Source organism: Leuciscus leuciscus, assembly GCF_965113295.1.
Source record: "Leuciscus leuciscus genome assembly, chromosome: 4".
Lineage (NCBI taxonomy): Eukaryota > Metazoa > Chordata > Actinopteri > Cypriniformes > Leuciscidae > Leuciscus > Leuciscus leuciscus.
The window spans coordinates 37,157,652-37,171,969 of NC_138728.1; the positions used below are offsets into that span (position 1 = coordinate 37,157,652).

At 37.4% G+C, this 14,318-nt stretch overlaps 1 protein-coding gene and 1 long non-coding RNA gene across 3 annotated transcripts in view; both read left to right on the top strand.

Moving 5' to 3' along the window:
- The window catches only part of LOC309497259 (guanylate-binding protein 4-like), a gene marked incomplete at its 5' end in the record, with an annotated part of 31,359 nt that extends 22,702 nt beyond the window's left edge, over positions 1-8,657 (top strand). The window contains 3 exons of the mRNA XM_082167488.1: positions 4,277-4,489; positions 4,578-4,680; positions 7,949-8,657. Coding sequence (XP_082023614.1) covers positions 4,277-4,489; positions 4,578-4,680; positions 7,949-8,376 — 744 coding nt within the window. The 3' untranslated portion in view covers positions 8,377-8,657. The remainder of the gene's footprint in view (positions 1-4,276; positions 4,490-4,577; positions 4,681-7,948) is intronic.
- A 4,802-nt stretch (positions 8,658-13,459) lies between these two features.
- LOC309497470 lies at positions 13,460-14,318 on the top strand. 2 transcript variants are annotated; one of them, XR_014205540.1, is made up of 4 exons: positions 13,460-13,710; positions 13,865-13,925; positions 14,091-14,188; positions 14,275-14,318. It is a non-coding gene; the product is annotated as an uncharacterized lncRNA (long non-coding RNA). The 2 variants fall into 2 exon arrangements; XR_014205541.1 differs by having other exon boundaries at positions 14,091-14,184; positions 14,275-14,316.

Below are 14,318 nucleotides of genomic sequence, written 5' to 3' on the forward strand. Positions count from 1 at the left end.
TGCAAACAGAGAAAAATAACTGCGGAAATTAGTGAAAAGTTTATTAAAGGGGTCATGAACAGGCTTTTTAATATTTATTTTTATATTGTTGTCTTATAACTTATGACGTTCGCTTGGTTTTTACATTCAAAAACATCAAAATGAATAAGTAATAGGCTATTTTCTACCGTGGTTTGGTAGAAAGAATTAGCTGGTAGAAAGAATTAGCTCCTGAAACGCTCGGTTTTTATGGGCGTGTCGCATTGAAGACTTGGAAGTAAATGCCCACTGCTATGATTGGATAACAGTTTTGCATATTATAATGAGTTTCATGTAATGCGTGAATCAGTGGGCAGGGCTAAACAGGCAGCGTTGAAGTAGGCGTTGATCTTCTGCAGAGGCGGTGTTTGATACCCTTTGACGTCATAGATCCCCACTTTGAAAAACCCGTCGTTCGCCTGTGCCTTTAATTTTAATTAAATTAAAATTTAATTTCTCAGTTCATCATCCCTTTAAGAATTGCCCCGCAAATTAAGAATTTTTTTTTTTTGCTTGACAAAATGACACTCAAACCAATCAATTAATCTGAACTAAAAAGTGTTAGTTAGAATCACTGTTGGATTTTAAAGTGTACTTGTTGAGTATATAAATAGTATATACAATTTTTGAGGAAATGTGTTTTGAGGTGCAAAAAAAAGAAAAAGTAAATTTTATAATTATGACCTTTACTTGCAAAGCATCTTTACATACATATAGAAAGTAGTTAAATTATGTAATAATGACAAATAAAGAAAAGAACATATAGTCAGTTTGAAATGGTTAAAGAAATTCACGTACTTGGTCAGAAGTTGTATTACTTTAGTGTATTCCTAATATACTCCAATGGAACTACCATAATACACTTTTCCCATTAATGGTACTTTAATGGCCCATTGCACTTTGAAATGTGGACTTCAGCCACACTTGTGGACTTCAAAATATTATGAATTATTAAACAAATAATTAATGTTATCCTGAACAGTCCTCAAAAATTACACAAAAAGTAAAAAATTCAAACAAATTCATAAACTTTAACAACATGAAAAGTAACAACGTAAAATGTATTCAAATAATTTCAATTCATGCGTCACATTTAACCCTCTGGAGTCTGAGCGTTTTTTTGGGCCCTGGGGGTGTTCTGACATGCTCTGACATTTGTGCTTTTTTCAGTTGCTTATAAACATATTAATGGCAAAGGTGTAAATTCACTCTATATAGCACAAACAGGACTACAATAATATGTGAGCCACATGTATGTACATGTTTTCATTTTTGAGAGAATAATGTTTATGCGTGGTTATCGAAAAAACTAAAAATTGAAATTTTTGAAATAAGACCACAAAACACATACTAAATATGTGGCAATAAGACTTTTGACTTATGGATGTCGTCGCCTATAGTTTTTTCTTCAAAATTATGTGAAAATAGTCTTGCTTTATCGTTCACATAAAACCATACATTGATTTAAATTGATGTAAAACAGGTTTTGCTTGGAAAGCCAATATGCGAGGGGGCGTGAACGAGGAGTGGTTTACACCTTAGAATACACCCACTCTGCATAATTAGCCATTCACTCAGGTGTGACACTGACTGAGCCACAATGCAACGACAAAAGATATATTTAGAAGAAGACTTATATTGACCATTTAAGATTTTGCTTACATCTATCTTGTAAATATGTTTTGCTATTTTATTAAAATGGTTACAATTACAACAATAATTACAATTTCAACAATATTTCAAGTGTACTCTTTCTTTGTAAAAAAAAATGATTATAGGCCCTACATTTTATCTATGTATTCATTAGTTTGAATATAACCAACATTGGAACAGCTAACATCTTAGTTGATGACTTTATTTTTGACAAAAATAGTATTTTATATATAGAAATGGCTAAACAAAAGCTTATTTGATGTGGCAGTATATTCTACAGTAAAAACTGTACCCAAATCTGGTCAACAAAATGTTGTCTTTCATATTTCGTCTGACTGTAACGTTGTTTTCATGAAATATTAGGGCATATTGTTAATTTGCAGTTTAATACGTTGCTTATACAAATAGCCTACATTTTATTTCAACATTCAGTCGATGTTTACTTATCTCAGTATAGCAATACAGTTTGCTAAAACATCATCATTCATTCACACACGCGATTTAAATTTAAACTGTCTTTGCCAGCTGTGGTAAACAGCGCGCATTCATGCCGTTTATTCATTCATAAACAGAAACCCACGTGAAGAAATTCACGTGAGAAGGAAAAAACTTACTTGTATTCCTCAGCTCGCTCCTCGATATACCCGCACTGTTCTGAGGGACATTTTCCATTAGTATTATTCCTCACAGCGCTGCAAGACGGTGTAAACAAGTAATGATCTAAATAAACGTGTGTGTTTTCTCGAGCTGATGGGGGCGTTCACAGGATTGCCTCAGCCATTTGCGTTTGAATAGCGCGCGCTCTCCGTGGGCGGGGCCGATTATAACGTAATGAGATGAGATGAGCTCGACTGGAATCGCTCTCTTTTAATACAGATTTCACAAGATGAGAATAATTGTTTTTTTATATAAATGACTTCATTTAAAAGAAGAGAATTCAAGCTTCATGCCTGTCTGTCTGTATGTCTGTTTGACTGAGTATTCGCTCAGTTATTGTTAATTTTCGGACGCGTTTCAGAATGGACTTCACTGGCAGAGAGAAGGCAGAACTCGCTTCGTGTTTATTTTTCTTTATTTGGCAAAAAGCACAACACTTTGTTTTTATTGTGAGTATACACAAAAATAATACACATTTAACAGAATCGATTGATGTATGAAACTCCTATGGAAAATCAAAGTCAACAGAGTATTTATGAGTTTCTTTTACACTAATAAAAAAAAAGCGAGCTGGTATCGCCGGCGATACCGTAGACCTCAGGGGGTTAAATTCGCAGCACAATGCGAGACTTTCATTGTGTTTTACATCAGGAGCAAACAGTTCTGAAGAACATTGAGAGTTGAAGCCCGCAAGATAAATGTTAAAGATGGTTTTATTTCATCCGCATGCACTGAAACACAAGCAGTTCTGCATGTTCACATTCTTCCGAACGAACAGAACTTGTCTGTGTTTTAGTGTGGCACAAGAACAAAACTTTAACTCTGCAGGAAGCGATTGCTTTAATCAGCCTAATGAAAGATCATGTCAAATAAAAGGGGAAAAGATTCTGCAGATGATATTTAATGTTGTGTCTGCTGGCTTTTATTTCTTCAACAGCTTCAAGTTTAACGCACTTTCATGTTCTATAGCTACAGTTTTGCATTTATAGTCACGTACCACTTATTGCGCCTATATTGAGACTTTCCTTGTGCCGTCATTGATGGAAAAATCTGTTTGCTTAAAATAAAACTTGTAACAGTATAGAAAGAACACAAAGTAACCGCCATTTTGCATAATGTATATCTGCGTGGTAATATATAGATACCATATAATGATAAGAATATAATAATATAAGATACATAATGTATATCTGTGCAACTGGTAAATCGAGTGAGTTTGTGTCGCAGCAACCTGTGTTTCAATTCCAGTCCGAAGGGGTTCCTACATTCAATGTACATATCTGTTCTCATTGATGTTCTGATGATATGTGAGTTATTGGTATACTGTAATTATATGGTGGGTGTCTGTAAAAGGTAAATTTTTAAGCTGTGCCATTATTTATAAAAAATTACTTCATTGTATTTGTAGCACACAATAATGATGCCATTACCACACTTCAAGTGTACTTGAAATGCCATTGCAATGTGTTTTAAAAGCACTAAAAGTTTGTTATCAGTATAATATTAATGTATGTTCAACTCTCTTACAGTGCAATTGTAATGTCACCAAAATACATTTGATTGATACATTTATGCTGAGTGAATTCTGCATTTCAAAACTTAAATACAAGAGTGTATTTAAAGTGTACTTGGAATAGTTACACTTTAGCACAAACAAGTATCTTAAATACAACTTTAGTTGAACTTCAGCACTAATTTTGGACAACTAAAGTACATGTGAATATTGTACTTAAGTATACTATTTTTTTCACTAGGGAACACTGAAAAATGTAATATCTTTTCTGGCCCTTCGTTGATTCTGAATACTTATTGCAAATGCAGTATTGCAGTGTAATTATTTTGCCGCCCTCTCCTGGGGTTCAGTGGTATGAAGAGATGTACAGATTGCTGAAATGTCCTCTGATTCATTGGAGAACTGCTACTGACATGCTACATGTTATATTTTTAGGAAAACATTAATAAACTCTTTGAGGGATACCTGTGCCAAAACGAGCAAGCTTCAAAGAGACGATGTGAGGATCTCTTGTCATCCCTCTCGGCACCAATGGTAAAAAATCTTAAGCAGGGCTTCTATGCTAAATCTGGTGGCTATGATGTCTTCTGCAAGGATCTGGAGGATATTGTGAAGAAATATAACAGCCAGGCCAATAAAGAAGTCAAGGTTGTGCCCATGTCAGACAAAATCACAGGAACATGACCTCTTTCATCATCATCTTCATAATTATCAATTCTTTCCTGTATGTCAATAGGCTGAAGAGGTCCTGCAGGAGTTTCTCAAGCAGAAGTCTGTGGATTCTAAAGCCATTCTGCAGGCCGACAAGAAACTGACTGCGAATGATAAAAAGATTATGGGTGAGGATTTTAAGTCATAAAATCCCAATTCCCTTGTTTGGTGTTCAAAGGTTGAGGTACTTATTGAGAGTGCTGCTGCATACTGAAGGACACATGGACAGGTGGGTCAAGGGTCCAAGAATAGACTCTGTTAAGCATCTTCTGTACAGCACTGGTGGATCCAAAAACAAGGGAAGATGATCTGTGTAAACCATTTGGAGTGGATAGAAGTGGTTTACGCACAACTAACTAACATGATCAGGCTCTTTCTCTGCCTCCGGAGAGACTCTTTCTTTTGATATATTCACCGTTTAAATAATAATCTAAAAAAATATTCTGGGGGTCATAGGTTTGTGAATCTGATCAGAAATGCTGGTGGTGGCTAGCAACTTAAAAATACTCTGGCTGGGGAAGAGTTAAATTGTGTATTAGTATGTTTAAAAGCATTAGCATATTTCCTTATAGCATTCACGTATTTCCTTATAAAGCAATGGATCATATTTAAAAAATATATTACCATGCAGAATCTATCTGCCTTAAGAGGGTCACACTTCATATGAGAAGCGTGGTGCCATGTATTTAAAATTCAAACGCATTATTTTCTATGAGTGTTTGCATGAACGCATACAGCTACGACTCAAAATCTGTAACACAGACTCAGGCTGAGTAGGATCCATGTGCAGTTTATTTAAATAGCACAAGCTCAGTGTACAAACAGGTGTGGTTTGAAAATACCAGGCGAACAACAATATCAGAGACAGGACATACAACGTGGTCAAAACAGGCAGTGGTACGAGGCAGGCAGCAAACGACAGAAGTGATAGTCCAGGTAAACAGAAATCAAGGGCAGGCAGAGAAGAGTCGTAAACGGTAATCCAAGGCAGGGTCACAACACAGGCAGAAGACACAACAATATAATAACGCTCAGAAATGCAGCCGGGGGCGAACAAGACTTAATGTGTGATTGAACACATTCAAGGGTTCAAACACAAATCAGGGTTTAAATTGTGTGGTGATAAGGATCAGGTGTGCAGTAATCAGTTCCTGTATGTGGTGTTAGATTTTGGTGTATTTGGCCAAGCAGTGGTTTGGGTGGCTCGCCAATGTATTAGATTTCTCCAATACATAAAATAAGTAAGCTTGACCAGAGTTCTTGTGGGGGAGAAGAATTTATTGAAGGTTTGTAGTGTAGCAGTCCTTCAGCAGCGATGTTAGCATGTCGCCCTTCAACAATCTTAACCCAAAGTTCTGTCTGTTTGACTGAACTTTATACATGAAGACAAACGGGCTACAAACAAAGGAAAACTGTTAGGACCTCCCACATGAGATCGATCTATACTGCAATCTACCTTGAGCAATGTGGTTTCACACCCATCAGTTTCTATGGGCCATTTGTCTGTATGGGCCATTTGGTTCACACCTTTACAGACACATACAGATTTGATTAAATCTAATGCACAGTAACCATGTAAATGCATCTGACTACAGTTAACTGAAAATACACAATCTTTCAGTGGGTTCTTGGGAAATGGAGTCCAAAGCTAACATTAGTACTCAGAAGAGTGAGACAGGGGAATCTTCACCAGGCGTTTGTGACAAAATCCTTCCACGCCACTCACATAGTTTTACATTACATGACAAGTGTCCCAAATTAGCTGTAAATAAATATTAATAATCAATCATAACTTGTTATAATTGATTATGAATATTTGGATCAGTTAATAGAACTAACTTATTGTAGTAAAAGAACACAGTGTTAATTGTTTATTAATTCTAAGAAATGTTCATTTCCGGGGGAGGGAAATGTATTTCTTACTGTACAGTACTACTAAGAGCCTGTAGTCAAAATCTAAATCATAAAATAAACTTTGTTGCAAGCAGAGAATCAGAACCAAATATGTATTGTGCACAAGTTTTATTAACTGAATAACAAACATAACTAAACTAAACAAACATACATACATGCATAGGTAAAATGGTGAGTGATATGTAACCGGAAGCAGGAACTATGGGAAAGATCCATTTAACTATGAAAAGAACCATCAGCTTATCATTTTCAGAGCACCTCATTAACTGTATACTTGCATAGCCTTTGCATTGAGACATTTTGTGAAGTTTCTGAAGAAGGATTTTGATGGACCCATGGGTCTCAATCGATTTCTTCGGTGTTGACTGAAGAATTGGTGATGCACTTGCGTGGTTGGTTTGACTCTGTTCCCATGGCTGAAGTGCAGATTGTGGCCTGCCGGCCCTGGGCCGGACACACATAGCAAACAGGAGAAGGGAGGAAGTCGGAAGAGTTAATGGTGGGAGTTGCGATTGACTTCTTCTGCATTTAATGAAGACATTGTTCCACACTCCTGATGTTGTCCTTAGGACTCTCTCAACCAGAACTAAATCTCTCTCTCCTGAATGAGCATATGGTTGGTTGTGAGTCAAGGCCTGCTGCCCTGAGGCCTAGTGTGGCCATGCAGGACAGCTATGTGAACGTACCGAGAAGGCCAAGAGAAGGAAGAGCTTGTGTAGAGGCCATTTAAAGTCTGAGAAAGGTCACACCTCTCAGGGTTGGCTCGACCAAAGGGGGAATTTCCAAGCGATTAATTCCTCTGTTGGGAGGATTTATGATAGATATAACAAACACACACTGCATTCTATGATAAGTTGATATACACTAAAGTGAGTCATTAAATGAGGATTAATTAGAAAGGAGACACAATGCAGGTGAGGTTACATTGACCGTTGGTTCTATCATAAAATACATAGTATTAAAAGACACTACACAAGACAGTAAATCATTCACACAGTGTTCTGGGGTGCATGTTCATTCATAGATCAGTTTGTCCATAAATGAATAAAGGAAAGTCTGTTTTAAGGGCTGTGGGTCTTTCCTATGGCCTCTGCTTTTTCCACGTGACCACATTTTTAACAGCAATAAAGCCAACTTATCTGACCGTAGTCATGGTAACCAAGACCCTTCTTGCCCTTGTTGGGGGGATGGAACCATAGATCCCAGAGTGAGTTTTAAAGATTATTTGTTAAATGTAACAAATAATTGTGTCTGATTTGTCTCAGTCGTTACAGTACCTACTGACATCATCCTCGGCTATAAAATACATTGTGTATAGACATTTGTTCTGTAACAAGTTCGCTATTTTGTTAGCATGCTTGAAAAAAGTTTAAAAAAAAAGTGTGACCAGTTTTACAGTAAAATGGAGCCCCCGTAAACATCATGGTTTGAATTTATTCTCTCATCTGTTTTCTTCCTTCTTTTTTGCCAATGAATGACCAGAGGAAAAAGAGAAAGCAGCCCTCCTGAAGCAGGAAATCAAAGCTAAAGAGGAAAAGCAGCGGCAACTCGAAGAGAAGATGGAAGCAGAGAGACGGAGTAACGAAGAGAGGATGGAACAGATGAAGGAGAAGAATGCTGAGGAGATGAAGCTCCTGAGAGAGGAGGCTGAGCGTGCCATGGACTGCAAACTGAGGGAACAGGCTGCTCTGTTGGAGAAGGGCTTTACTGAGAAGGCAGACAAGATGAGTCAGGAGATGGAGGAGTTCAAGAGACGAAACACTGAAGCTGAGAGTAATAGAGCTAGAGAGTTTGCAGTGATTTTAGACAACGCCAACAGGAGACATGAGGAGACTATGGCTATGATGATAAGGCACCATGAAGAACGGATGGAGGCCATATTGAAGAAAGATGACTGTTGTATTATGTGAAATGCTTTAATTCCATGATCATCATTGAACAGGAAATTATCATTTCACTTCACAAGCTTGTTTGTCTAGTCTAAATGGCCTATTGCTATGATCCATCATAATCATGTTTATTAGATGTTGTTAATTATAAAATAATACATGGTTACATTATGAAATGGATATGTATATCCCCAAAGTCTTGTAAAATAGTAAATATGGGATTGCGCTCAAAGGAATATATGTGTAAGAATGAACAGGTAATAATAAGAACTAAAAATAAATATGGAGGTTGTTAAAAAATAAAGAAAATAATACATGCTCAAGATGTGACATGTTTAAAATTCTACATGTGTCATTAATCATTTATTACATGGCTCTCTGGAATACTTGATTCTGATTGGTCAATCGTGCCATCTAGTGGTTTGTTATCCCCTGATAACAACAGATAACACTGATACCGTAGGTTTGACGGCCCCCCATTTATTACATATAAACATTGCTTCCATGACCAAATTTAGAAAGCTGTCATTTAAAGCAATCGTGTCTCTTCTTGGATTAAACTGCTCGATTCATGATTCTTAATGAACGTTTTAGAGTTATGGCCGAATAGACTTTCAAATGGAGGGACAGAAATCTCCCAGATTTCATTAAAATAGGCTATCTTCACATATGTGTCCCGAAGATGCACTAAAGTCATATGGGTTTGGAACAACATGACGTTGAGTAAATGATGGCATTTTCATCTTTGGGTGAACTAACACTAAACAAATTGGTGTGCGTTCTTTGGCGCTGAGCCAGAGACGGACGCACTTAGTGCTTGTAATCTATCATAACTGCAGGTTTTTTCTACAACAAAAACAACAACATATTAGCAAAAAATTCATATTTAGTTTGTAAAATATATACCAATGTCCATGGAAGAGTCAATTAAAACTCTTCTAATTTGACACCGTGTTTTATTCACTTCAGATATACATTGTGTGGGTAACTTAAAATGCCCCAATGCCTTAAGACACTGTTTTGTAAAACACCACCATAATCGGTAAATGCATAAAGCACACAATGTACACACATTAAATGTGTTGTATTTGTAATCAGAACTCAGTTGCCTAAAGCAATTTTAAATGCTTCCATATAGAAAACCTTTCTAAGGAAAATGCTTAATGCATCATTGAGCGCATGCGATCATATTATGCGCTCATCTGCGTGTCTGCACCTACTGTACGACGATTTATTAATAATGTTCTTTTTTTTTTTGCTGACTCTGGTCTTTTAAAAACATGGTCTTAAGTCATTGAGCCACATTAAGCGCTTTCCTTTAATGATTTTCTAAAAAGGAAGAATTAAGCACTTTTCAGTGTCCCCACAACCATTTCAATCATTCAGTGCCATTCGTAACATTAACTTAAAATTTAAATAATGTTCCTTCAAATCTGCTGCTATACTATGCTGCAAGGGAAGAAATGAAAAGAAAAAAAAACCCGGCAAGGAGTAAAATCACCTATAAATCACACAATAGCCCATAACCCAAGAGAGACGGACAGAAAAACCTCTGTTAAGCTGAAACAAATCAATCGTCTGACATTAGAACACTTAATATTTATACTATGTTAATACATATTACCTCTTATCATAACTGTCTTTTATAACTGCTGTTTTACATGAAATACAAATGGGCAAGTTAAGGTTAGGGGGTCAGCTTGTATTATATGCTCAAATGTGTCTAAATTCTCTAAACAAAGAAATAAGTTTAAATAAAATATTTTGGCGAATTAAATTGATAACCACACAAATATTGCATAATGGCAAAAGTGTCATGCGCCTACAAGCGGACCTGATTGAATCATCCTCATAGACGTAATGAAGACAGAGCCTTAATCAACGGGACCTAGTTGAACACATGTAGCCAATAAAACCACCACAGATATTTTGGAGAAGGTGGCTTTCCCTCCAAAACAGGTCGAGAAAGCTAGTGACGCCTGCTTGAGGTTGCATCTCTCACACCTGTGTGTCATGGACTTCTCTACGAACTCCGTCTGCTTAAATTGACAGCTGGAACACTTTGGCTGAATCGTGACGTCGATGCCCTTTGAAGTGGCGCTGAAAAGCGCCTTTGATCCGTCCTCCTCCTCGCCGCCTTCTCCGTATGGAACTTACAAATCTGCGATCTGCTCGATGGTGCTTGCCGGACAGGTACACAGGCGGATGCTCCCATCTCTCTCTCTCGTAGACAAGTTCTTAAATGCATACGAGTTGCCGCCCTCAGCCTGGTTAACGTAGCTGTCACTGCATGAAAAGTGGGATTTTCGACAGTTACCGGCGCTGTAGATTGTCGTGGAAGTTCAGGTTTACGACTGCAAACGGCAATTTACAGGCAACACTGCAAACTGTCGGAAATTGACGTGGGACTTGCTTGCCCCGTGACCCCCTCCCTCTAATGCTTTAACATGTAAATGAGACTGCTGTGAGCTTTACAAATGCAAATGAGGGTAGCAGGGGGAGTTTTATCCCAGGTGACTAAAAGGTATTAACTTAATTCTAAAAAAAATACAATACAATACAATATTTATAACGCACAATTAAAAACAGCCAAGGCTGACCAAAGTGCTGTACAGGGCAATAGATAAAATGCAGGGCAGAAACAGGACAATAAAAAAAAAAAAAAAAAAAAGGCAATAGTTGTATCATAGTCAAGGGTATTAAAAGCAAGAGAAAATAAATAAGTTTTCAAGGATGTTTTGAAGATGGAAATTGAGGGAGCTAGTCTGATATAGAGGGGTAGACTGTTCCAAAGTTTTGGGCCTGCAGTCGCAAAAGTGCAGTCGCCTCGTTTTTTAAGTCTGGATCTGGGCACGATAAGAAGACAGTGATCACTGGATCTCAAAGTACGAGATGGAGTGTACGGGCAGAGGAGATTGGTCAGATATTGGGGGGCCGGTTTGTTAAGAGCTTTATACACAAATAGTAACATTTTAAAATTTTAGTTTTGCTTAATATATATGGTTCATTTGACTCAACAAAAATGGATAAAGTAATTTTAACTGTTAAAACACTTAACATTTGTTAATAGTAGGCCTAGTATATTATATTTTGTTAATAGGACCAAAGATAGCCTAATTCTTATATTTTACAATATTTTAGATATATATTTTCAATGAAATCGTTTACTTTTGTTTTTATTAACTTTGTTTTAAACTTTGAAACGTTCCAAAACAAAGAAATATAACTAGCGCAATGCCTTGTTGCGCCCACTTCCGGCCTCAGTCAGACTGTCGGGTCTTCTGTTCAAACATTCCTAAATGGCGGTACAGAGACTGCATTGCTGGTGAACCGTGGTGAACTCATCGTTTCCTCTAAATTGAATGTAAGTTCGGTCAACCTAATGAATTCAATGTCCATTGTGTACGTATAGTCTTAGGTAGTTTAGTGTTACTGTACGTTCACACCGCCGCCGACTTGAGCTGCAAAGAAGCTCTGGCCGCCCTGTCAAGGACGCTTGTCAAAAAGTACGGGGAAGCTTGTTGACACTTGCTGACGCTTTGGCCGCTCTGAAGTCTGTGTCACACCATGAAATGTAAACAGAAAAAACAAGCAATACACTGACACTAGAAACCTTTTATAATGACAGCATTTTTATAACCGTTTTGGTCACATTTGGTCGGGGAAAAAAAAAATTTTGATTAATATGCGCGAGGGAGAGAGAGCAAGACGTGTTGTTTGAAGACAGTGAAGGTGAGTGCGCGCGTGCGCGGCCAGGGCTCTCTCTCTTTTGTAACTGGTGTGGTCCCTAGATGAAAATAACGTCATATCATAAATGATAGGAAACCCAGCAACAGCGATTATCAGTTTCTCCTCCATTTTCTCGGAACTAATGTTTTGGTAGGAACTAAAGTTTACATCGTATGTTTCTCCGGAATCAGCCAGCGCGAAGGACGTCTATATTCTGATTGGTTGCTGGCGTTTGCCGCTGCTTGCCACTGAACCGCGTCATAACTCTACCATAAAGTTGAGATACTTTAAACTTTTTGATTGACGCTCAAAACGCCCAAAACGCGACGCCGATGGATTTGACGCTCCTTGCAGCTGAGAGAAGCCAGCTTCCATTGAAAATGAATGACTTCTGGTAACTTTGGAAGCTCAAGTCGGCGGCGGTGTGAACGTACAGTTATTTATTGTCTTAAACTTCAACTTTTAAATCTTTTATGGTTACAGCAGCCACGAATGGGCAATGGTGTCAGCAGTTTTCACGGCAATCATGGCGTTAGCTTGCTGCTCATGGTTCATGTTCAGTTTCCATGTTATTTTAGCTGTACACGAGAGAATATGTCAGTTTGGGATACTAAACTGCACGTAAACCGATAGCAGCATGGCATAGAGTTCTGAGTCTGACTGGCTAACTTAGCTCTTTGCTAACTAAGTTAGCTTGTCCATATAGCAGCTTGCTACGGGGTTCACAGATGATGCAAGGTGGGTTTAAAGGTGAATTGTCTAATTTATAAATGTGCGTCGTGAATGTGACACCTAACGTAACAACGTTACCAGGCAGAGGAGAAGGACGATGAGGTGATTAGATCTAACGTTAACTTAACGTTACGAGGAAGCACACTAAAAAAAAATCAAAAAAAAATCGGAGGGTTCTGTTAGAAATGGTAGCAGCTATTCTCATTTTCAGATATTTTATACATTTGAAATATAAAATCGGTTGATACAAATTGGGCCTGAAATTTTATACAAATGATTGATTTTATTTTTATTTTGCAGTATTATTGGATTCGGATGAGAATATCAGGGGTAATCGTTTTCTCTTAATTTATAATTGCAGTTTAAAAATTAAATTCTTTAACTTTATATATTTTATTTTACATTACCTCTGTATAAGCGTCAAGATATACCCCCTTCAATAATGTACGAAGGAAGCTGCAGCCCATTGAGGACACCAGCATGTTGCACAATACTGGTGAGTACTGATGACAACTTAAACATAATATTGTGTTGTGTACAACATAAGTCACAGGCTTATTCATGTGTTTTATCTAATAAAGATTGTGCCATGTCTAGCCAAGTGGAGCGTCCTGGCAGTGAAATGGCAGTGAAACACAGCCTACTCTGTAGCTACAGCGGGAGGTCGACGCATAACTATAAATTGGTCTTTACTTACTGCTTGAGAATCAAGTTTGGTAACAGTTTATTTTATTGGCTTAATGACATGTTTCAGACAGTCTTGCTTAGAAGAGCAGAGTGTGGCAATTCTTACCTTTTTGTTTGATTTCAATAATTGTACATTTTGGAATATTCGTTGTTTTTTTCGCCCTTAAGATGCTAGCGCACCTCTGAGCAAAGACCTGTTGACACCCAGTAAGTATTCATCTCATCGGTCACTTTTGTATTTTGTCAGGCCTTGTGAAATGTAAGAATATTCTGTTTTTCATGATTTCATCATAAAGCAAGAGGTCATGGGATTGATGGCTATTATTTGTTTAATAATTGTAAATAATCCTGTAATTTACAGGAAGCAGTATGCCATCTTCTCAACTCTGAGACAAATTGTGGGCGCTACGAACTGGAGCAAGGTAAAAAAATAAATAAAAGAATCTTACATTCTTTTATTTTTTTACTTTCATAAAAACTTACAAACATTTTAAAGGTAAGATTCAAAGAATATGCTTTCATTCTCTTGTATAAGAAAATAGATCCGTTATAGTTTACGATCTTAATCATACATTTTGTTTCCATAGAGTAACCTCGCCTCATAACGAGGGCGTAACCTCACATTTACTCAGAGCTATGTCTGCAAGTCCAGATTTTCATGACGCTGATCATGACGACATTGTAAGTAACTTTTACTATTTTCTCCTTGTTTCATTTTACTGTGACTTGAGTTGTTTTTATTCATATCACTCTCATTTAATTGTTTTCCAGCTGCCTGTAAGACATACTACGAGACAGTACGCAGGAGCTTCAGG